The 25,978-nt window shown below is 46.1% G+C and overlaps 1 protein-coding gene across 1 annotated transcript; it reads right to left on the bottom strand.

Moving 5' to 3' along the window:
• Positions 1-25,689, bottom strand: LOC146181813 (cystathionine gamma-lyase-like). Its single transcript, XM_084576812.1, has 11 exons — positions 25,313-25,689; positions 9,932-10,013; positions 6,762-6,857; positions 5,633-5,742; positions 4,813-4,944; positions 4,651-4,708; positions 3,715-3,792; positions 1,447-1,599; positions 893-1,067; positions 219-357; positions 1-119 (listed from the first exon to the last, which is right to left on the bottom strand). The coding sequence occupies exons 1-11, from the start codon at positions 25,484-25,486 to the stop codon at positions 108-110; spliced, it is 1,209 nt and encodes a 402-aa protein (XP_084432938.1). The 5' UTR covers positions 25,487-25,689; the 3' UTR covers positions 1-107.
• Positions 25,690-25,978: the final 289 nt, after the last annotated feature.

Below are 25,978 nucleotides of genomic sequence, written 5' to 3'. Positions count from 1 at the left end.
TTTATCTCAAATAAATGTTTTATTGTTACATGTATAGTAAATAATCTTGTGGTAGAAACACCTCGCAAGCAGCAGCAGCAACATCTTGATGGCGGAAAACGTTTCAGCTAGGCACGCACCTGGAAAGATGAAAGTAATTTTTGAAGAAAACATTCAGGCAGCCAGGCACAGACTTGTAGAGCTCCAGGAAGATTTTCCTGCAATTGGATTCAACTTACTGCTTTCTTTAGGGCTTGCTCGATGTCGTTGATGAGGTCATCACAGTTCTCAATGCCAACCGAGAGCCTGATGAGGTTGTCCGTGATGCCAAGCTGCTTTCGCTGTTCTTCAGGCACAGATGCATGAGTCATGGTCACCCTGGGGGAAAAGAAAAATATGGGTCGCCACTTCATTTAACATAGCTTATAACATATTTTATACCTAGCTTATTACTTATTATATTACCTAGTTTATTAGTGTTATCTAGGACTGAATATTTTGGTACACATGCCAATACGCTTGCTACATGCCCAAAGAAATTTATGCCTGTGCATTATTATGTGCAAGATTTTGAGCAAGGCGCAAGATGTCTAGTGTAAATGTGGCATTTCAGGCAAGACATCGCCTTGATTTCAATGGTTTCAAGTTTTGACCCCCGTAAACAACTCAAACTGAGATCTCAGAATCCCTGAGAGGAATGTGCTTTTATATTTGTACACTTTATTATTTCTCATAAAGAACAACAGTATTAGCAGTAAAAATACTGTCCTTGAGCCCGGTGCTAGCTCATAAAAGCTATGTTGGAAGTGATAATCGATACAGGGCAGTGCCAGTGTGGTAGTGGCACAGTTGCGTCCAGAATATCGAAAAAAGATATTTCAGAGGCAGAACAGTGGATGGAAGGGACACTCACGGCAGCTCGGCAAGGCTCTCTATGGAGCCAAGACTCTCGGCGAGGGTGAAGATCTTGAGATTCTTCAGGAAGAGGGTGGACTCCTTGAGGCCGCCTTTGAGCATAAACGTTACCATGCCGCTGTAGCCAGAGCACTGACGTTTGGCCACCTCATGCTGTGGGTGGCTCGGCAAGCCTGCGTGTCAAAACGTTGAGATTGTTCTTCAGGGCTGCACTCTGAAACTAAATTACCCCTGCTTTCTTTTGTGCCACTGGCCATTAGCCTTATAGTTACCCTACAGTTACCGAGAAAAAGGTACATAGACCTCCATAAATATTTTGAGAAAAAAAAAATTAGATACAGCTTTTGCAAACTCCCAGCTTTCTATTTGTCATCACTGAAAGAAACAATGAAAAAGTGTTTTTGATGCCACAAATGTCCGAATGTAATATATTTTTCGAAATCCAAAGAAGTGCTTTATCAGGTACTGGTACCAAACTGATAATAAATTTTACTTTTTAACACAAAATTTCATCCTACTTTGAGTGTCTACAAAGACATCTAAGGCTCTCACCTGGATGGATGACCTTCTCGACGAGGGGGTGTGCTTCGAGGTACTTCGCCACCTTGAGGCCATTCTCCATGTGCCGCTCCATGCGAACGTGCAGGGTTTTGAGGCCGCGGTTGACGAGGAAGCAGTCGAATGGTGAGGGCACCGCACCCGCAGCTGCATTGCAGTCAAGTAGCTTTTGTAAGGACCCTATCTCATTAGATTTCATTTGTATATTTTATCTACTGTATATTCGTTAAGAGAAGTTGCAACATTATCAAGCCAATTTTCAGGAGGGTATGTTCTGTAGGTGCATAAAATGATGGCATGCCGTGCAAAAGAGCGCCTCCAGCTTGTTCCTTAACTTTGAACTAAATTTAGGTTTATCCGCACCGGGTGTGAAGCTGTCTCAAAATGACAGCTTCACAGATCCTTACACCACGCACTTGGGATGCGTGCAGCACATGCATATACTGTGTCCGTGCTTAACATAGCACAACATTATATCAACATTTACATGTAACTGAGAAGGAAGTGAGCAAGTGAACGTGTCATTTTATAAAAGGGGTCACTCTTAGGCCTAAGAGGAGAAAAATAACTGACGAAATAAAGTTAAATACATCATGAACACAGCACAAGATAGTGATGGGCAGATTTCAGTCGGAGCTGCAGGATAAACTAATCTAAGCTGCAGAACTGCGCAGGATATGTTTATATTATTTGAATAACTGGTGACATGGTTAAAACAATAGTATTCGCACAAAGCCGCTGAAACATCGGGCAAGAGGAAACACATTTAGATGAAATTATTTTTAGGCAGAAAGTAGTTTTGAACAACCCAGGTAATATGTTCCGAGAACTGCATATTCAATGAAGGAAAATTGCTTGACTGTGCTGCATACTGTGCAATAAGGCTTTCTGATTCTTAAAGGCTTTCTTATTATTTCGTACTCTGCCCCTTTAAGGATTCACTATTTCACCCTTGCTTCAACAAAACATTTGAGGTCACTTAAGTCTACTTACATCATGTGATGCGAAAGCTTTAAAGCGACATGACACTGGATTTTGGACATCAAATTTTTCCAGCACAATGAAAAGATTGCTGTCTAAACTGTTCGCTGCCATGGCAGCCGGTCTTGGTAGAAACGCTGCAGAAAACTGTTACTGATTATGTTTGGATCAGTGCATGTGCCCGTTTTTATGTAGTCCGATGCTAGAAACCATGAGCAGTGACCACGATGACATCTGGCGGTCGACAAGAAAGACGTACCAAAAACATATTTCGATTTCGCCTACCAGACAGTAATTCGACATTTTTAGTGTTGAGCAGCATCCATTTGAGTTTTCATATTCAAGGCTGCTTCAAGACAGTAACGTGCGCCTCATCGATGAAGGTTCCAGTGGGCTCTATCACATTCCCTGCTTCATCCAAGGAATTCAAAACACTGTGGTGCCATCTAGTGACGAAAGCTGAAAGCATTCCAGAGAGCGATGCGAAAGAAGCGGTGGTTTTTATTTAATGGCGCACTGGAGCTAGAGCGCAAAATATAATGAAATATAACAAGCACTCCTGGAACGAAAGTGTAAATTTATGAAAATTTTAGTGATATATTCATGAGATGTAAGCACGTGGGGTACGACGGTGATAGTAAAAGCAAGATGTCACCTCACTTGTTTTTATGCCATTTTCAATGGCAAATTAAAATCATAAAGCCTTGTTTCTTTGATATTTTAGTGCTCGATCTGTGCTATATGAGACAAGATCTGTCATTTCTAGCATAATTTCGTAACATATTTTGGCCAGTGTTTTGTCCCTTCAATGTTTCATCGCGAGTTCTTTTGGAAAGTTAACTGACCACACCACATGCATATACACCCCTGCATGTTCCCCAGTTGGCCAAGTGTGCATTGCATGATCTGGGCTATATAGTAACGGTAGTGGGTTTGAATGTCAAAACTCAAATTGTTCAAGCAACGCTAATCACTTTATAAAAATAATTTGCATTGCATCTGATGTTTTAATCGCTTTAATTCCGTGTCAGACGCCACATTTGACATGAGCATATGGTGAGCGAAATTTCTGCGTGAGGTGATGTGGCTGTGATGTCACCGGCTATTAATATGACGCCAGGTTTCATTGCCGATGAGCCATAAAGTGCTTTTTGCAATAAGCCTGATGGTGCAGGTGGCAACTATTAGAAAACACTGCTTTAATTGTCCTCGGGGCGTGAACAGGAACTCTGACAGAAATCTGCCAGAAATATTATGTCGTAGCACTGACAACAAACTTACCATTCTGAAAGTATCGCAGCCGGTCGGTAAGCTCCTTGTCATTTGTACAAATGGCCCCCATGACCACATCTGAGTGTCCTGTAATTTAGAAAAAAGAGGGACGGTGTAGTTAAGCTACGAAAAATAAAAGCTAGGCGTGTACTTCCTTGAGAACAGAGGTAGGAATGACTGCTAACACTGACACATTCCATAGCCATCCTTGTATTAAGAGTGTTAAATTGTGTGGCAGAGTGAAAGGAGCGACAAAATACTCGTTTCATAATCACCATATGATATCACAAATAAATTTCATACACTGACAGAGAATTTCTTGGCACAGCTCCCAGAAGCTATGCTGCAATGCGATTCATTGCAAGATGCCACAGCAACTCTTTCTTTCTTGGTGTGGATGGCATGAGTTTGAAATGACTAGCGGAAAAAATTTGAATGAGATCCGAGTTTCCCTGGCGTGAATACGCCTTCTACTCCTGGGCGAACGTCAACACCGCCAGCCAGATGCCAGTAGCGATGAGAAAAGAGGGGTGATTTTATTTAAGGGCGCACTGGAGCTCACAATTTATAAAATATGACAAGCATTTTTAGATTTATATAATTGGATGCAGCTGTGTGGTGTCCTGTTAAAGGCCGTGAGAATCCATGTCTCTACAGTTACATCACTTCCTTTGTTTTAATGTTTCTTTATTTTTTTGCCACCTATGGAGCACTCGGCAAGAAAGGTATTTAGTTGAGAGCCAGAACCAGTGGCAACTCTTACGGTGATGTCCTAGCGCTTTTTATGTACGGGCTGCTGGGCACATGCTAGGTAAAAAACTGAAGTGGGAGTGCGGACAATAAAAATGCGGACATTAAAAATTCATAACAATATATTTCATACTCAGGTCCACTAAATTTTGTGCAGAAGGTTGTTGCAGAAGGTATGTTGAATGAAATGCTTACCATTCATATATTTTGTTAAGGAGTGGACGGAAACATCGGCTCCAAGCAGAAGGGGTTTCTGTAAGCAGCAAGCAGAAGGAAAATAAAGTTTACCTTTTTTCTTTTCAAATAATAAACAGACAGTGTATCATTAGGGCTTCTGAATGAGAAAAGTATTCACACCTGGAAGTAGGAAGACATGAAGGTGTTGTCGACAGCAACGATGGCCTTGCATTTCCTCCGGACAATGTCGCACACCCCTTTGATGTCGACCACTTTCATGGTTGGGTTGCTTGGCGTTTCCAGCCATACGAGCTTTGTGGAAGAAAAGGTCGGATAATAAAAATTTAATAATCACATTCGTTTCTCAAAATATTGTTAGCACAACTATTTATGCATTCCCATTAATGAGTAAGATGAAGTTAATAATCATACCTGAAACGTTCATTAATGTGATGGGAAGTAAGAAATTGCTCTGCCAAAACATGCTGCTGTTAGTTGCACAAATTACGATTTAGTTCAATTAATTCACAGTGCTATTTACTGAGTCAATTCTGTCTGCTTTAAAGAATTTGTTTTACAGAAGAAATTTACATGTTTGTTTTCATTAAGAGGTAGAAAGTTGCAGAAACTGAATTTCAACAAATTAGGTTATTGCTGTTCTTGCTTATTTTGAAATAGAAAATTGGGGCCCTGAATAAAATTTTTGTTGCCAGCAAGCCGTTCATTTTAGTTTTTTCTTTGTATTTCATTAAGTATCTGGCATTAGGCTGAGCCAAGCTCCTGTGTTGGGCCTTTTCAATATCAACAGTGGCTCTTTCATCATGCCAAATTTGAGCAGGCTTCAAGAAAGATGCCTATGGGGAATATATTATGATACACACAGTGCTAATGACTTTTTACAAGCTGGTCTCGTGAGCGCTGCTCAAGCTGGTCTTGATGCCTGTGCAGTGATAAAAACTGCTCATCCTATTGAGCAAGCAGGTACCACAACCCCACTTACTTTTGTGTTCGGCCTCAGTACTGCCTCAAATTTCTTCAGGTCTGTTGCATCAACAAAGGTAACTTCGAATCCCCTTGGTATAAGGCAGTTCCTGAACAGCCTGTTTGTACCTGAAACAGGGACATGCAGTGTCACACTTCACATTTTGTAAATGCAGGAATGCATTTAATGGCTATATTTCTAGGTCCATTGTCCGTCACGGTTCTGTCCACCAAGGCATATCGTCCGCACATTGTTGACCGGTAACTACTAGAGGGTGTTTAGAAACTTTCGTATGTTATTGTGTTACTTCAAAATAATGGCTGCTAATCAAATGTTAAGCTTTGAATAGTCTTTAATTTACATGCAATAATGCATCGCGATGGCACAAGAAGGTTATTCGAAAAATTTAACCCGGTGCCAACGTTGGACTAGTGTCGCTACCTGGCGCAGTCAATGCGTACTGCAATTTGGTTTGTATTGCGTTTATACATGAATAAAGTTTGTTTCTTCCTCTATGCGCTGATATCACCAGAATGGCGCCACATGTCCTAAAAGGAGCCATGTACTCGTGTATGAACAATCATGTTGCCTTTTTGTGTATGCCTCTCGTCAACTTCCACCTGTTTTGCAAAGACGCTGTGAGCTGACATAATAGCGTCGTAATAGGCAGAAATTGCCACGAGTGCTGCTGTGGATCGCCGAAAAAGCTTTCAACGAGAAAGCTAACCACGGAAGAAGGCTAGAAGCTCCTGAATTCATCTGCGGCGACTTTAACGTCGACGCTAAGAAATCGCAGAGGCCATTGGCAGTCTTCATGTGCAAACTAATTGGGGTCACAACTGTCAATAACCCACTTCAAGGCACTATCAGAAGTGTATCTTGTATTGATCATATCTTCGCACCAAGAGTCGATGTAACCAGCATGAACTATATGTGTTACTTGTCGAATGCTGCTACTCGCCGTCCAACGCGATAGCACAGCAACACACGTGACTAAACCTAAGTTTCCTCGTAGTCTGTGCTATGTTCATGCTAACAGAAAATAGACCAGCACGCATGTATTCCTGCAGTGGAATAATCTAGGTGTGGCACGGATTAGAACGTCATTTTTTTTTTGAACCGATGTGCTCGTGTTGCATTTCATTACCTCCGTAAAGGTCATCGAAGCTGACCACGTGATCACCGGTATTGAGGAGGTGCGTCAGGTTGTGTGTGGCTGCCAGTCCTGAAGCGTATGTCAGAGCTGAGGAATGAAAAAAAAAGGGGAGGGGAGAGAGGAAAGGGATATGAACAGTCAGATATTCACAAGGCTTTTGAGAGCTAGATGAATTGCTCCGTTCACATATTTTCACATCACATCACATCACTGGGATATAGCACATTCCTGCAAGGCACGAGCGCGACGCCACCCATCGTACTGCGCCTGCGCATATTCAGCAGTGCATACACAGATGGTACCAGGCGCACAACGTGCGGATAGCGATATGCAGTCTCTTGTTCCGCATTTTATCTGCGTGCTGCAACTATGTTAGAAAATTTGCACGGAGAAAGAAAACAGTTTTTTTAAAGGAGGTTGCAAAACGGAATCGACGCACACAATGCCTGCCTTTAATCCAGCTGAACTAACGTGCGTCGGTGGTGTAGGGGCATATAGAGCGTCGCGCTATGAGTTGACCCTGAATGAACCTGACCAGAGGTCCGACTTTCGCTTCACTAAGCCAATTTTATAATACGTTGGTCATGTGCATCACGGCTGACATGGCCCTCTCGACCAACGAGGATTTGCAGTCAAGCCGTGCACCTACAGGGTTTCACTGCGGCTGTGAGTGAGTGAGTGAGTGAGTGAGTGAGTGAGTGAGTGAGTGAGCGAGCGTGTGCGAGCCACCACAATCAAGCATCGCCCGCGATAAGCTGCGGACATGCAGTGTCTAGATGGCAGCGCACTGGACAGCTTATTGAAGTTACACGAGGCCCTTCTGTGGTACTAGCGTGGCGATGCCTGTGCTTTTCCTACAAAATAACTTGCCTTGTCGATGTGCAGAATGAAAATGCCAGCTATGTCCTTACGCATCCTCCTAGTTTTTCAGAAGACATACTTCGTATATAGTGAATTATTTTTGCACATTGATGGATGTCAAAATGCCAGGTGTTTTCTATCCTTACCTTCGCCCTAGAAATTAAAGAGGGGGGGGGGGGTGCATTACCATGGCAAACCCCTGTCTAGAAATTTAAAGAGGGGCAGCTATAATGGGAAACCCCCGGAAGCTGCCGTTTTCTTTATTTTCGGCAGTCGCGCTATCTGCGGGTGCGACGATGAGGCTTTGACCACCAGATGAAAGATGCGCGCGATCTAGCCTTTCTCTTCAACTACAAAGTTATATATGGCGTGATGCTATGCAGTTTTCGTTGATGACATGACAGAACGAAGACATCTACCATTAAATTAAGCAGACGCCAATACTAATACAAAAATTACTTTACAAAATGGGAAACAAAATGCACGCGCCTGTCGCCTTGAATCTGAGCATGCCCACGCGTTCACAGGGAGCATGGCAGTGCAAACAGCTGGGCGAATTAGAGGAAGCAACCTCAAGAAGCAGCAGTTCTGTCCATTTCATTTTGTTTATGAAGAAATAGCACGAAGAAAAAAAAGACACGGCTATGACAGCGCCACCCCGCTCGGCCGAAATGTGGATACCGTAAACGTCATAATAAATCCGAGGTGTCTAGCGCCATGCCAGTGCTATATGGACAGTGACCGCGACGCTGTGCAGAACGACGCCTGTGCTACCTGGTGCACAGGAAGACGAAACGACGCCACGAACATAGCGCACGTTCTCGTTTATTGACAGGGTGCACGCTCGAGCAGGCGGGCGCTCTCCTTCGGACGCCGTTGAGCCCGACACGGCCTTGTCTCGCAGCAAAATGGCGAATGCATACAGGGGTCTGCAGGGGTGCCACGCATTGGCTAACGCTTGGCTTCAAAGTGCGGCAGCCTTCCAAAGAGTTGCTACGCGTGCGCATGTTCGCTCTCAGATTGTACTACACTGTACACATATAAGCAGCTGATTGCGGCCGCTACTGTATAGGATACGCGCTGCTGCGTTCGCCTCTTATTCCGGCCTGATAAGAACGTCAGCAGTATATCATTGCCCCGAGCAAAAAATTCAACGACCTCTCATTGTGACGGTCATCGGGAAAATTTGAACAAGCTATCATTGTGACGGGCGATGCACTCGAATTCGTTATCGCGGAGTAGAGGCCTACTCCAGGCTGCGTTCTGTGTGCACATTGTCGAGATTACCAGTTGGAGTGGAGTGACTGCCATTTACTGAACTCGATTCAAGCCGCTACTTATCACCGTACATCTTGTCGAACAACTTTCGAACCTGTCGGCTGTAGCATGGAATAAGTTAGCATAGAGGCGGCACGGCTTATCGAATCACGCTTTACCATGTCACGTACCATGATAGCCCAGATACTGCGTACTTTCGCTACGCTTGTTATCTAGTTCGCGTAGGAAGAGACAGTCTTTGATCCATCTCAGAACTCTTAAGGTCTCCGTTTATCTTTAGGTGCTGTCTCGTGCTTTTCTAGTCCCATGGCGCGACGCCGCTGTACCCTTTTTGTTTTTACTCTACATGAAATACAAATGGCTTGCTTTTGATCGGCTTAAATTAACTGCGGAACTTGTGGTAGTGTCTTGAGCCGCGCACTGCATTTTCTCACCCTTCTTCGTTGACGTCAACGTTCACTAGTGCCACTTTTGGTTTTTTTCTGACTCGATGTTAGCTTTGGCTCTCCTTCTAAATTAAAAATAAAAAAGCGCTGCGCGCTAAAGGACGCGCGACTCGAAGTTTCCGAGTTTCCGATGTTCATTAATCAGCGAAATTCTAAAGTTCCCTGAAATGTTTCCTCGAACAGACAGCTCGGGATGTGTTTATTTTCCAAGCCTTAATTCTCTAATGGATCAAAATCTAGCGTGAAAGCATAGGACAGTTGCGTGAATATAATCACTAATTATTACCACACTGCAAAACCAACCACATTGGCTAGATAAACAACTATTACTAATTATTGACAGTTGCGTAAATATAATTACTAATTATAACCACACCGATCACGTGACGCCACAGGCGCCATTTTGTTGCAAAACGCCAAGCTTCAGCGGTGCAAGCTGCGACAGGTGGCGCTTGTCCCCTTAAACGCAATGTAATAAAGAAAAAATCAACAAAATCTGCGCCCGACAAAATGCCACCTTGATGTCCGTTCATGCTCCCCATGAATGTGCGGCCGATTTGCGGCGAGCGTACGTACCGTACTTGGCGTGCTCCAGTGCTGCCAGACACTCTTCCAGGCATTTGCGCGTAGGGTTGCCAGACCTCGAGTACTCGAATTGCTGCAACAGACATAGGCACACCATTAACAGTCGCTGACTGTAGAGCTGCTCGCGACGAATGGTTAGGAGTATTTTATTTATAGCACGTGCGACATCTTTAATTTCTCATAAAGTGTAGCACGATGAACATCATACTGGCGTCAAAGGACGAGGACGAAATTACGTGGGGCGCAAGCGACTAACGACGTTATGTATATTGAGTTCACTATAGTTATCATGCTAAACTGGTAGACTGCTCCGGTATGACCACTTGGCAGACTGCTCCGGTATGACCACTTGGCAGACTGCTCCGGTGTAACCCACTGGCAGACTGCTCCGGTGTAACCCACTGGCAGACTGCTCCGGTGTAACCCACTGGCAGACTGCTCCGGTGTAACCCACTGGCAGACTGCTCCGGTGTAACCCACTGGCAGACTGCTCCGGTGTAACCCACTGGCAGACTGCTCCGGTGTAACCCACTGGCAGACTGCTCCGGTGTAACCCACTGGCAGACTGCTCCGGTGTAACCCACTGGCAGACTGCTCCGGTGTAACCCACTGGCAGACTGCTCCGGTGTAACCCACTGGCAGACTGCTCCGGTGTAACCCACTGGCAGACTGCTCCGGTGTAACCCACTGGCAGACTGCTCCGGTGTAACCTACTGGCAGACTGCTCCGATATAACCCACTCGCAGACTGCTCCGGTATAACCCACTGGCTGGCTGATCTTGTGGGCTTCATCGGTCGACGCCATTGGCGCTTTAAACATTTGACCTTTTAAGTCGCCGACATTGCGCTGCACAGTATTAAAAAACTGATTATCCCGATGCTTGTTTTAGTTAAGTGAGTATATGCACCGAATTTTCGGTCAGACGTTTTGTAATGAGATATACGACTACGTGCTACACGCCCAAAACCGCCAAGTGATTCATAATTTACTTCTATCTCTCATGCTGCTTCTGTTCCAACTATAGTGAACTTGAATGTATTCTAGCTAACTATAGATTTAACGGCTGAACCATGGCTGTGACGACAGTACAGGTCACATGAGGCACAAAACTGATATAAGCGACTCTGCTTCACTTGTGACCATTCCGGCTTTTGGGGCAGACTGGATTTACTGAGTTTGGTGTTGTAACGAATTAAAACTACGGATCAGCGATTAAACTTTTTTTTTTCGTTGCCTATACTGACATTGCAGCCATCGTTCAGCTGTTGAAGAAGTAGAGAATTGATTCGATTATAAATTATTTAGCGGTAAATGCGTATACCTGGGGGCAAACAAGCGACCGAATGTCTAGTGCCTATACTTTAGCCTCCTCAGATGGCTGCTCAGAATAGACGTTTTGTCGTGTTTATAAACTGTTATAGCAAGTGGAAACTGCGCACGCTTGTCTCTGGTTGCTTATCGTCTCTGTATGCGCCGTTTCCTTATGTACCGGCTGTCATTAACAGCGCACAGACGCCCTCCTGATTCGACAAGATCATTGAATGAAGAGTTGCACTTAACGTGTGCCGACTCTATGCCTTTTTGTTTCAGTTTTACTGTCCGTGTGCGCCAGAACCCCCTTTCGAATAGTCACTTCTCGCTCAGGAGGCAACGGCGCTGCGAAAGCAAGGCGTGGTTGTAAGAAATGAATAAAATCACGTTGCTTCAGGAGGAAGGATAATAGTACTCTTCCATTCTACTTATGGGCATGTGCTCACGCAAGCTGCAACAAGAGTGGAAACGATGAATGCACGCTAAAAATAAGGAAAGCGGGGTTCTTTCTTCAGTGTATATATAGCCGGGGAAGGCTGGGCGTTTTTCTGTTCCATCGCAGATACACGTGCGGGGTATCAGACGGGAGTTGTGGCTAATTGTTGGGGCGAGGCATAATTACGAAAAAAAAAGAGGTTCAGTCCTGCTACCGATCATTTCGGACCGGGAAAAAGTTGTAAGCGTGTGCATTTGCGAAACGCTCCGCTCTCCTTTCCCCTCACAGTCGTCGCAATTACAACGTTACTCCGAAATGCGCTTCGTTTGTTTTCCTCGTTTGTTTCGCCCCGACGACTGGTCGGCCAAATTCACGTGCTTCAGGTCTTGCGCGACATGCTGCAATTACACAGCAATGTTGACCAGCGTCTGGCTGTGGAGTGGTTGCCTTATTAAGCGCGTGATCGATGGTGAAAGCAAGCATCCAATTATCCAATTACACGACCCGAATTACACGAATTATCAATTACAATTACAAGTGGCGGAACACGTGGAAGCAACGCAGCATAAGATCGCTTGGGACAATGCGCCAATCATCGGAAAAGAAAAGAACTGGTCCTCACGCCAATATCTGGAATCCCTGTTGATTCAAACGACGAAACATACACTTAATCGCAACGCCGGTAATCTTCCGCCCACGTACGCGAGATGACTGGGACGATTAGTGCAATGCACGTAATCTTCGTGTTTTGAACATTCCATCCAGTGAACAAAGCTTCCGTGTGGAAGCCGAAACGTCTTGTTTTTTGACAATTACCTTCTTGGTCGGCGCCCCCCAACCATTCAGCTTTAAGCCTGAACGAGAGTTTTGCGCAGAAGAATGCAGCACTTTGGGGCGACAACATTAGAGAAACTCTCCGTACACTTCCTCTTCCTGATAAATCTCTCACTACCACGCAAATCCGCATTCTTAGACGCATACAACTAAATACACTGTTTACTGCTGCCCGATCTTTTCTATACAGAATCATACATTCCCCTGCATGCCCAAATTGCCCAGGACACTATGCAAACTTGGAGCATTGCATCTTTTCATGCCCTGTCGCCCTCTAATCTCACTTTCCACACCCTCCTCCCCCAACGTGGCGGGCTTGGTTAGCCTCTGACCAGCTGCAAGATCAGTTGGCCTTGGTGACCCGGGCCCAAGACATTCTTAACGCTTAATGTAATGCGTTAAATAAAGTTGTTGTTTCCTCCTCCTTGGGGCGCCACGGTGGGTACGGCGTCGGGCCCAAACCCTCCGCCGGAGCCATGTCCGTAGTTGTTCGATCAAACCGCCGAGATCAGATCTTCCAGAGAACAGGGCCGTAGCTTAACGCTAACGTGCCTTAACGTATATTACCGCGGTAACGCTGTCGCGTTAGGAACAAACACACATGCTCTTGTGCCGCCCATTGTCGATGCCCGTATTTATCCGGAGTCCTGTTTGTTCAGGTATTCAGCTTCAGGACGTGAAACCGCACGCTATAAGGTACTGCAACTCGCAAAGATGATAAAGACAAGGACAACTGCTGTAGCCGAGAAAAGAAAATACTACAGGCCCCGCTTCACCATGTACCGATGGCCCTCCTCCAGTCAACACGAGCGCGCAGTCCTTGTGGCCCGTTGACTGCTATGCAGATGAGGTCGACTGTCGCCTCACGATAAGCCATCGGAAGAGTTTGGCGGGGTCCTTCAGCCGTTCCGGCGCTATCGAAACGTTCCCCCGCGCGGCGTCGTCCACACAAGCAGGCGTCGTCGGCCCCTCGATAAAAAGTGGCACTGTTCAATATAGAGGTTTGCCTTTGGCAAACCTCTGCATATACACAGGTGGTGGACAATGCGGGTGTGCGCCGGTCACAAGACTGCCATCGGACGTCGCTCTTTTGTTACCCGGAAAAGAAAGGCGACCGGGTGTGTTGTGGCGGCTGAGAAACGTCACATGTTCGGGTACGGCTCCTCTAAAGACCAAATAGTACCACCGTGGATCGGTAAACAGGAGGGGCTTTGGACCGTGATCAGGGATTGCCCGCGGCGTCTGTATATGCGTACACAAGATAGCGCGCATTCGGGAGGCTCTGTTTACACCAAACTATCGGATGTACCGAACGAATGGAACACTGCGCGGAAAAGTACCTGTCTCTGCGTGGGCTTAAACGAAGGCAAGCCCTTCGCACAACGAAGACTAGTCTACCGGACTGAGGCGCCCCATCAACCCTTGCTGACCTTGTTTTTGTGTTCTCTTTCACTGTCGGGTGAATGATGCTCGTTGCAATGAGAATGCCCTGTATATAACAGCACAGCTGATAATCCGGTCGCCGTATATATGTGTGCGTTTTTTTATTCCCTCGTCCAGTTTGAGTTGTTTCCTTGAAAGCCATTCAACCCGAAGACTTCGGGCAAAAGCTTCGACTGTACATGTTGAAACATGTTGAAAGGCTTTGTTTGACCCTTCAGTGCCGTCGTTTCGTTTTGCTTATAGGGTTTAACGCCCCAAAGCGACTCAGGCTATGAAAGACGCCGTAAATTTCGACCACCTGGGGTTCATTAACGTGCACTAACATCGCACAACACACAGGCGCCTTGCATCCTTGGGTACAGCACCCGAGCGCCCTTAACACTGCACCACCGCGGCGGGGCCCGTGCCATCGTGGCTTGCCGCAACCAGTTTATAGGCCTCTTCATATCCGATTATCGCGCAGACAAAACACGTAAGTCGGTCAACGTACTGTGCGCAGACAAACATGTTACAACACGCGACCTTATCTGTCAGCTGGACTTCAACTGCTTGAGCTGACACTCGTGCAAGCTAAACGACGCTCCCAGTACCAGTTCCTCAAGTGGTACCGCTCAGGTGGCACCAGTCGAAACGCTACACACATGAGAGAAGACGCTCTTACAAGTGAAGTAGTACACAAACGCCTGAGAAGATACTTCTTTGGCGATGAGGTCGTAAACACACAACGACGTATTTGCTCAACCAGCCACGCGTTCTTATGGGCACGACAGAAGATAAACAGCGTCATAGCATGACCGTACTTTATACACGCATGAAGATGATAGCCGAGAAAATATTACCAGTTGCAATAGCTGATTTCAGTCGCTCCGGCTCAAGCTACTCCAGTTCATTCCCATATTTATTTGGTGGTTTTAAACGTGGAAGGGAATCTGAAGATTTTATAGTCTGTATTATTGCGGAAGAGAATGCGACGAAGCTAGCAATGGCTCTGGGAGGACATAGCCCATCTTACATTCTAATGCGCTTGTTTTTATACCTTGTTGATTTTTCTTTAACTTAAATATGTGCTTCAGAATAACGGCCTGGGGGGCGAGTTGGTGCATGATGGAATTGAATTGAATGGAACGTGTCCGTTTCCGTGTTGCGCCGCCGTTCAATTCCATCATTAAATATGTGCTGTTTTAAATAGTGTATTACCGACAAGTGTCTGCTACTTCAAGTAGTATTAGCTGTTATGAATTTGTAATTTTGTGTCTATAATCTTTTATATACTGTATATCTTGGTTTCTGAACGCCTGTGTAGCGCACGTGCAAGCACGTCGGTTTTCGTTCTGTTTGATTGAAGTGTTTTCACGCTCACCACGCCCTACCTTGAATTTTTTTTTGTAATGGTCACCTTGGCTTCGTCCAGCTGCCCCGAGACGCTTTTATCCCAGGTGCTCTAACCAGTACGCACCTGATGAAAATAAACGGTTTGATTGATTGGATATCATGCTAGGCCCGCTGTTCGTAAAGTACGCACCATCGCACCTTTCATGTCGTCTCGTCCTTCAGCCCGCCGCCACCCAACAATATATTCTTATACAGGATATTAAAGGACTATAGACACCAAATTTTGGTGGCATTTTTCTTCTTAATGATGCGTAAGTCATTACTGCATATCGATCCGTGTGCAATTTCCGCTAACGACAGCTAAATAATTTATAATTGAATGCTTTTTTTCTCACTAGTTTCAGTTTCGATATCCGAGAGATGGTTGTGACGTCACAATCATGTCTTGATGCGTGACATAAAAACAGCGATATAATCGCTCATTCTTCACCTGTAACGATTCCTGTTCTTGAGGCAGGTTGGCTTTATCATAAATTATTCAGCAGCCGTAGGTGAATGTAACGTGATCTGTGTACACCAATGTCCTAGACATAAATAGAAATGATAAAACACGAACCCAAAATTTAGGTGTCTATAGTCACTGAGGAGTGTTGCCTAGTCGGTATGGGTTCTGAACGGTACTACATTTGGATTACGCGGCCACCTATAATCGCTGGACTTCGATGGAGCGAATAAACTATGCTCCATAACCTCGAGCACTATGGGCAGCAAATTGTGCTAGACCTGAAGACTCCCATTTAGGTGGTTCAAGGAGTCCTTAAAGGGCCCCTGAAATGCTACCTGCGGTAACCTTATATTGCGGGAAATTGACAGAGGTAGTTATTCTAGATATGCGCGGCAAATTTGAGATTTTGAGTGGAAATTTTTAAAATGTGGTCCTGGCGACCGCTCGAGACCAATTTGGGCGACACATTCCCTTGCGGTGACATCCTTACTGGCGTCACTGGTGCTGCGGGCGTGCCCGCTCATTGGACGCTGCCAAATTGCACGGGCGGAACGGGGCGTGGTGGAGCGCTGTTGCGACTTGTTTCTTTCATTATTTCTTGTGCTCCGACGCGGGCTCAGTTAAGGGGGGGGGGGGAGGGGGCAGCATGTCGTTTTCGATCACCCATTTATTCAGAGCTAATGAAGATAGCTTAAACATGCTTGTGTTGCGTAGAGGATTGATGGTTTATTACTTATTGCTTGTGCTTTTATAATTTTAGTAAATAGCTTTTTAGCTTTTTACGGGCCCTACAACGCGTACCACAATCACGGCACGTGTTTTATATCATTGCGCTGAGCACGTAGAGGGAAATGCGTGCTTCCCACGGCCGCGATAGACCAGGAATCGACCACTATACCTTTTTCTCAGTAGTGACATAGTGCGCTTGCACTTGATGTAATACTGCTCCAGTTATGTCTGAGGCAGTACTCGCTCAGAGAGGAAAGTTGTGCACGGGTAATAGTCTCAGTGATTACATTATGTGCTGGCACTGAGATATCATTAGAAGCGGAGGTGATGAGTTTACATCGATGTTCGTGCCACTCTTTCATGGTTTTGTTAGCAGATCGTTCCTACACGCATTCCGCACAAAACCAGACCTTTCTTCGAGTCGTCTAGTGGTGGTTAGCCGGGCACCCCTCGAATATGCCTTGAGGTGACGGCACATGGACGCAATGAAAATACATGGAAGTGTATAGTTTTCACTTCCAGTTTGGTGACGTTACTTTCCTGCCAACGACCGAATTGTGTGGCAGACTACGCGTATTTTTCTAGTGATATGGCAAAAATGAACGCGCACTCTATTAAATGTTTTCTTCAGTGCCGTTCATCGCGCATAGAAGTCGCGACAACGATGATGACGGCAGTGTGGAAAATTTGTCAAAAAATATTTCACTATCACCTCCAACAGGACTGGGGCGGAGGTCCTCTTTGTACTGACGGTACTGCCCTTTGTAAAGTGGAAAATCAGATTCGCAGGGCAAACACCGCGGCGGGAAAAACACAGAAGACGAATGAGATCTTAAACGTAAGACATGAACCGCCTGTATGCTGACCATACAAGTTTTGTTGAAGCACTGCACTGTGCACAAAATCGCTCGGAATCAGGTTTATGAGGAACGACTTACTACCAACAGCGATTTTTTTCGGATATGCAATAATTCGCACTTGCGAATTTTGCGTTTCTTACTTGTATATACTGCAGCCCCTACATGGGCTGTCTCAGGAATGGACATATAGAAAACCATTGCAGGTACTACCAAACTATAAAGACATAGCAGCAATACGATACGTCTGCGTTGAATCTAGTGTTGGGATCCCTTTAAGCAACGCTAAGCTACGTGTCTAACCTGCACTGCAATCCATAAAGGACAGCAACACTGCGTCCTAAACCTGTTTGTATTCAGTCCAGCTCTGCTTCCCTTTAATCACAGCTAAATTACGTCAGCAACCTGCACTGCGCCCATTTAAGCGTCCATACACAAAGTCTAAAACTATCTGCACTCCATACTACGTCAGCCACAGGTTTTTTTCCCTGCCCTTTCATTCAGATTTTTTTATTATTCTATCCAGGCGCTATATAGCGCCATAACGTGGACCTCGAGCCTCGTGCACCTACTCTGTACACAGGCAAACAAGCCCCGCGGCGAGGACGACATCATGGAGTCTAATTACAGACCCGTCATCTGTCCCCTCTTACTCCGCCGCTATCTGGCGACTCGGCAGTCTTCGTTGCTGACTGCGTGGGTAACATCCCCTCCGGCTGAAGCGAGAAAAAAAAATGACATCCCTCTTTTCTTTGTTCTTCGGTGTACCGAGGCCGCCCCGGTACACGCGAAATAGACAGGATAGAGAAGGGAGGATGCGCGATTTCTCAGGCAGACGTGCGTCGCATGTCTTCCGCCTTCCGTATGCGTGACGCGCGTCGTCAAACGTCATATCATGCGTAGGCGGCGAGCTGTTGTGCTCGGTGCATTCATAAAGAGTATACGCGACAGCTATTACAGTGATGTATATACGTCACGCCTCGCTCACTGCTTGTTACAAAGCGGCATAGTCGTTAGAAACATTGAGTGGTTCACAGCAATAGCTCGCTGTCTTTTCATATGCAGGTGTAGCAATAAATTGGTTTACCCAATGGAAGCAGAATAAGTGAAGGAGAGGAAAAAGAACAGAAAAAGAAGCAAGTTGTGACGACAGAGGGAATTTATATAGCTTCGCTCTTCAGAGTAACCGTGGTTCAATTGCACAACTCGAAACGACGAGTTGTGCACGCGCGACACAGGCTTGAGAGGTGAAATTTAATGAAAAGGTTGCCACTGCTCCATTTACTAATTCACTGCATGCTCACGTTAAAGAACCTCGACTGGTGGAAATTTATGGAGCCTTCCACTGAGCCGTCTCTCATAACCTGAGTCGCTTTGAGACCTTTAATCCTAAAATCCAAACTCAAACATCGGCAATGAGGCCCTAAGAAGGTTCGAATAACGTCAGCAAACTAAGACTGGTGGTACGCGCGACTCGGATACGCCGCAGACATGCGTGTGTATAACACTGTCATAACTTCTCGGTACAGCCTGCAGAGGTCATCATGGGTATTTTTTCGTTGACATTTAAAACTTGCCGATATCGAGTTCGCTCACAGGCAAACTGAATTGTGTAAGTGTATTTTGTAAGACGAAGTAATATTGCACAATGCAGCAGCAGGATATTGCTGGTGCCCTATCGACGCCAATTTGAAGAACAATATCCAGTAGTGTTAGGAGGAAGAACTAGACCTTTAGCAATGCATCAGCGCATGGATGCTGTTATTGTTAGCGGATGTCTGCGCATACGCTGCTGGTGGTTAACGGTAGCGAGACACTGTATAACGATGTGCTGAAAATCTCCATCAACTAGGTGTTAAAAGTACGCGAAAAAAAAAAAACATCTGCCTGCAGCCAAGCTGCCACCTTAGAACGTTAGCTTATGTTACATCCTAAGACCTGCCCACAGAAGTATGGTAAAAGAAAAAAAAAAAAAACGAAGTGACCTATCACGGACACCTAAGTCCACTTTTTGCACGTCCATTTTTGAAAATTCCATTTTTGTGTTTTAGTGAAGTCGCATGCGAAGATAGAGAGAGAAAAAGGGCTAATCAGGACAGTCGCCTGCTTGTTAATTTATGGCTAGGTCTACAGCGAAGTTCTTTAATTTATTGTGACATGGCCGTCGCCTAGAGAAAATAGAAGAAATCTCCGATATTGCAGTCTATGACGACATACTTCCTACAACAGCTCTGCACGGACTCGTGGGTAATTGTGCCTTGCATAAATGGTAAGTGACTGAACAGCTTTGTTTATGCGGAAACGCTGTCTAGCCGTGTCCGCATGCCAAAAAATCAATCAAACAAAAACAAAACAAAGACATTTTCCCGTCTCGCTTGAGCGCAAGAGCAGACAGTGATAACGATATCGCAATCTCCCGCCACACATACAAACACAAAAGCAGCCATTCTTACGCCCCTGTGGTCAATAAGATTACGATTGATTGATTCCTGCCAACACCTACTTTCCGACTCGCGTTGTTACCCCAGGCGAGATTGATACCAGTAAGAGGAAGAACGAATGGTCCAAATTGCGACATACAGAACTGCTTACTGCAGGGCAGTGCTCCGGTATATCATTATTCGTGAAAACAAACAAACAAGCAAACAAACAAACAAACAAACAAACAAACAAAAGAACAGAAAAGCCGGACAGAAATTACACGGCGATGAAACGAAGAAAATGCATTTAAAATAAATACAGGCAAAAGAAGCAATTTTCAAAAGCAGACGTCACAACGAGCGCACTTCGGTTTCGCTGACGTTGATATATGTTGTTTAGTTGCTACACTCTGATCTACGAGGAAAGGGCGAGCGCGACTGTCTTTTTTGTAGCTGTAAAAAAAAAATAAATAAATAAGAAAAAGGGTCCACACGTTTCAGCGTTTCTTGTTTCACTTAATAGCCACATTTCACCATTCCTTTTTGGGCGCATGATAGCTAAAGTGCAGTCGACGACGAGTATAGAACGCAATAAGAAAAAAAAAATAAAATAAAATGACTTAATGCAGCGATCTCGCTCAAAAACCTGCTGCGGAGACTTTCGACGTACGAACCTGGCGGTGATGTTACGAGCAACATTACGATCGCATAAAACAGACAGGAATGGCGGCCTGAAAGCCAGCTGCCACGCGAATGCGCCCTTTACGAGTTTATTAACCTCGGCTGCAAGCTTTTTTTCTTGCTATTCTGGCGGCTTGTTGCCGCCAGCTTATTGTGGCGCTAGTCTATTGTCCCTTACGAGCAGACGCTCATGCCGCTCGAACAGACTGCATTGTCCAAGCTTCGCATTGAAACGAATGCATAAAATCACTCTTAGGACTCACTGTGTCGGTAGAACGCTTTTGCGACGCAAAACGACAAGATAACTTTACACCCTGCCAACAAAGCATTATTGTATCCCTGATACGCTTCTTCGTATAGAAGCTGTCGTTTGAGTAAAGCCACGTCGTCATTTTACCGCCAACACGCGAGCCATAATTACAATGCTTATCAGGCCGCCGTATACAGCATGCATATCTTTGTTCCGTTGTATAAACTTTATGGCTTTACACGCGTCGAGACCTTGATTCCTCTCTGCAGCCAGAGTAAATATACGCTCATGGCACGTTCTGCCACATAAACTGGTGCTTCTGTATTATTTTATGGGTTAACGTCCCAAACCCACTATGGCTATCGAGGGTGCTGCAGTGGATGGCTCCGGAAATTTGCACTACCTGAGCTTCTGTATATACGGTGCACCGACATCGCACAGTGCAATGGCGTTTTGCTTTTCGCATACGCTAATGAAGAACTGTTACGCGGCCGGGATTGTCGCTGGGTTCAGCATTAGAGAGGTCTAACCACTGATCCACCGCGGCGGGTTTTCGTATTTGGAGGTCCAACAAATTAGAGCGAGCAAGATGTGGACATGTCTACTCAATGGACGCGGCCGCAGCCCTCGCGGACAGCTACAAAATCTACGCACGGCCCTCCACTTAACCATATTTAACGTCGCGTTTTGAGTACCCCGTCGCGGTGGCGCAGTGGTTATGGCGCTCGGCTGCTGTTCCCAAAGACGCGGAATCGAATCCCGTTCGTGGCTGCCGCTTTTCGACGGAGGCGAAAAGCTAGGCGCCAGTGTGCTGTGCGATGTCAGGGCACGTTAAATAACCTCAGGTGGTCGAAATTTTCGGAGCCCTTCACTACGGCGTCTCTCATAACCTGAGTCGCTTTAGGACGTTAACTCCTGCAAATCAAACCGTATTGTGTACGATAATTTGCTTCCTGCGCGCCATAACAATAGAATGCAGCATAATTTGCTTCCTGCGCGCCATAACAATAGAATGCAGCATAGAGCGCGCCGCACCGCCCCGATACTGTACCGACTGTAGCGTAAGCCAGGGTTTGAAGTCGCCGATTCCAGAGCCGCATTCTGATGAACCGTTGCTGGAAAACCGACCGCTTTTCGATGGAAGTGAGAACTCAGGCATGTTAAAACAGAAGCTTGGGCATGTTGGTAATCCATTGTGTAGAACAGCGCGAAAAACGAAAGGCATGGATGGGTGTTAGGTCACTTTGCGCCAATTACGCATCGACGGTGGCTTGTGAGGCGCGCCATATACTTGGAGTGCCTCGGATAAAATTTCGAGCACGCAACTTAATTTTTGCAACCCATGGGGTTTTCACATTCCACGTCCACTGAAATGTGGCCGCCGCCAGAACCGAAACTGCGCGCAGCCGTCGAAACGGACCAAGATTAAGAGCAGTAGATGCAACTCCCGAATGCAACTTTCGCTTTGTTTTCTGGACGAACTGCGCAGTGGCACGCGCATCTCTCCTATGCGAGAGGGAATGGTCGTGTTGCGCAGCTCCGTGTTCTTTGATGAAACGGGGACGTAGCCCCACGTCTTATCGTCACAGAGACCATCGCGCGAGCCGACGCATGGATATGATTTTGGGGCCCTTGACTTCACAAGCTTGATTTCGGTCGACGACTCCGCTACAGCAAGCGTCGCCCTAGGCGCGCAGTAGGGACCTCAGTTTTACAATTAAAGCTCTGGTTGCATTGATAATAAAATCCAGTATTTGTAGCATGCACCCTATAAAATTCATAGTGGTTTTCGCGAACCTGTATGTATTCAAACGAAGATGTTAGCCGCGAAGCCGATGCCTGACCGCGTAACGGCTGCGCTGCTCAGCCTTTTCTTTCTTTGTAAAGCTGTCTTTGTCGCAATTTCGATTTTCTGGTCATTGTCATAGCACCACGGCGGGAGGCAAAGCATATATGCCACCGCCAAGGTCGTTATGAGCACATGCGACAACCTTGCTTGTACGGCCCCAGGAGTAGCTTCGTTTCGCTGACGCGCCCTTTCCCCTGCTTCGATCACCCTCCTCCCCGCTCGAGTTCATCTGTAATACATCTTAAGTTGCCTTCCATGGCATGCCTGACATTCAATCAAGCGTACTTCATTGAGCGACTGACGAGCAAAGAAAAAAATGACATAGCCGTGGCCGCACAGCTTATCGACACTATGCGGGATGGAAATTCCGGCGGGAAGGACAGCTGCAAAGATCATTGTACCAGCGCCTGCATGCTGTTATTTGGGTCAAAAAACGACCTCGAGGTACTTTGGCACCTGCACCGGATCACAGAGCCAACGCCGGGCCCCCATCCTGCTGGAAACTAACAAGGCTTTCGTATTCGTATCACACATTCTCGTCAATCGTGATGTACTTTTTATCAGAGGTCCGAGCCTTTACTTATCGTTCCCACCTGTAGCGGTAGACCTGTGGTTAATTCGTGTGTTTGCCAAGCGCCACATAGCGGGATCTGATATCACCCTGTCTCGTTGTGATAGAGGCGAAATGAAAATGACGTTCGTGAGATGCGCGATAAAGAATTTTGGCCGAATTCAATATGTAGCCTTTCAGATCCTATGCGTGCTTCGGAATTTAACATTATCATCATGGTGTGACGCGTGGCTAATGCAGGTTAACGTTAACAAAGCCAAAGTAATGACATTCTCTACACGTCGCCCTATGTTATTTTCTTATAAATGCTGCGCTTTTTGAGTGCGTTAATAAGTTCAAATACCTCGGTGCCATCTTCTCAATTAACATAATGAAAAAACAGCGCTAACCTATAATAAATTATAACCTATAATAAGCTAACCTATAATAAGAATAAACTAACCTAGCTTGGAATCAGCACGTTCAATACATCACTAGGGAAACAGCAGGATTAATTCGAAAAAAAAAAAAAAAAAAACTACACATGGCTACACCAGACAAGACTTCTGGTATATAATACCCCGGTCAGACCTCAGCTCGAAAATGCCTCTATTATTTGGAACCCGCATCAGTTTACTTGACGCAGCCTCCAGAACTGCAGAATCGCGCAATTCGTTTTATAACAAGCAACTACGCAGACGACATGTATTGCACAGCTCTGCATCTCCTTGAATATACAAACTCCTCAGCAGCGCAAACGCACTTCTTTACTTCTATATCACTTCAAACTATCACAGCACTTCCATTTTTCGACTTCAACATATTCGCACTGCATCATACATCTGTCATCGTACTGTCCATCGCTTCAAAATATACCTACCGCATTACAGGACTACCTTGTTCAAATTCTCACCTTTGCTTTTGGCTATTAACGAGTTGCCTATTGATATTGCGTGCGCTAACAATTACGATGCATTTTCTACCGCTCTTCCGTCTGTATAGGCCTGCTGTTTATGTCTTTGCATCCGGTCTCATCTGTGAGCACGCAATATTGTTCCCATCTTACGTAATACCTCTCTGCGCGTCTTTAATAGTATTGTGAATAAATAACTAAGTGGACTGAGTGAGTGCTGTAGTATCCACATGGAATGCGAGACACCGCAGTGAAGGGCTCAGGAATCATTTGAATCGTCGCCTGTATTTCTTTCAGGTGCGCTGACATCGCACAGCACACGGGCGCTTTTGAATTTTCGCCATTATGCAAGTTTTGCGGCTAAGATTCGAAGATGTGACCACCGGCTCAACAGCCAAACGCCGTGACTCCGTTCCAGGAAATAAAGCTGTCACTATTACCTGCTGGCATACTTGATAAGCCGCCGTACGGTCGTTCAGACAGTGCGTTTTGCAAAGAACACGTGGCAAATCTTGTCTACGCGCCTGGGCTGAGCAGCACGGCAGATACACGTTTTCACAGGCACGTCTCCGCCGGCGTCAGCTATCCTCCTTTCCCGCCCGCCACAGTTGGGTCGGCTATTAATTCCCCCTCAACGCGCTCGTAAAAGAAACAGAACACTGCGCGTGGTTTGAAGGGCGATTCAGCTGCATAATTTTTATTATACCGCCCACGCTTGAGCAGCACGTGTAGTTTGAAACGTGGACGATATTCCTGCCGCCGCTCGAGCAACATACGGAAGCGGCAGACAGCTGTTCGGAATGAATGACGTCCACGCCCTCTCTCTCTCTCTCTCTCTCATTTTAGGGGAAAGCTGTACCGCCACGCTTTGCTTTCGTGTGTCACTTTGTTCTCTCCGCCGCACGCGCGTTTTGTCAGAGTTGCGTCTCCTAGCATATGTTTTGCAGTCAAGAGAAAAGCAATTTTTGACGCACAACTGCTACGTTCGTTGGCGCGATCACCTGATTTACACTACCTCACGTCACATCACTGCGAGTCCGGTTTAACCTCGGCTTCGTCTCGACAAGTCTGAGATACCGGCTAATAACAGAGCTACGGACGTGTCGGAAACTTCTCGTGAATGCAACCTAACGAGATGAAATTGTAAGCGCACGGCTTCCAACTGCCAGTCAAGAGCTCACAGCAACGTCGACGTACTGAACTCGTACGTTTCTAGATTTCAGTTGATACTGACGCCAGAAAAAGAGCAAAGTTAACTTACAAAGGGCTCGGCCGGCGCCCGCTGCATGAATGTAGTAGCCAACGAGATGGGTGGAACGACGGCGCGAGAGGTCCATTGATCGGGCTCCTGACCGGCGTGGATGGCATTGGTGTCGAAGTTGAGCTTGCTGTAGTCCAGCCGATGGCTATCGTCGAAACCGCTGTTGCTGCCCATGGCTCTTGTAGTGTCGTCGACCTCTTTTGCTTCCTCTGCGTTTTATCACCACGTGCTTTCGGCCGACACGAGCGGATGCGCTTTCCCGGCCCTCGATGCTCGCCACGCGACTGCCGCTAGCGCTCTATTCCCGGCGAGCGAATCGTCTGCTGTTATGCCGCCACGCCGGCTGACTGGGAAGAGCCGGCGGATGCTACTGGAGCCGAGGGAAAGGGTGAGCGCTTAACGTCATCAGTGAGAAAGAGAGCTCTGTGGAAAGAGGCACTGCGCAGGACGAGCCCACTCTTTTCTCTGTGTCGAGCCATTTCTTCTTTTTTTTTTTTTTCAGTGTCTCGTCTCCCGCATCGTCTACTGCAGATTGCAACAGCCTTTCTTATGTGTCTCTTTATTTCTTTCTCTTTTTCTTTTTCCGCAGTCATTAATTCTTCACTATGGTCTCGCTTTGAGTCGCTTTGGGACGTTGTTAAACTCCTTGAACCGTAAACGATTTTT

The sequence above is a fragment of the Amblyomma maculatum genome, chromosome 8 (assembly GCF_055883805.1).
Source record: "Amblyomma maculatum isolate TAMU_Amacu chromosome 8, ASM5588380v1, whole genome shotgun sequence".
Taxonomy (NCBI): domain Eukaryota; kingdom Metazoa; phylum Arthropoda; class Arachnida; order Ixodida; family Ixodidae; genus Amblyomma; species Amblyomma maculatum.
This window is presented reverse-complemented; position numbering and strand designations above follow the sequence as displayed.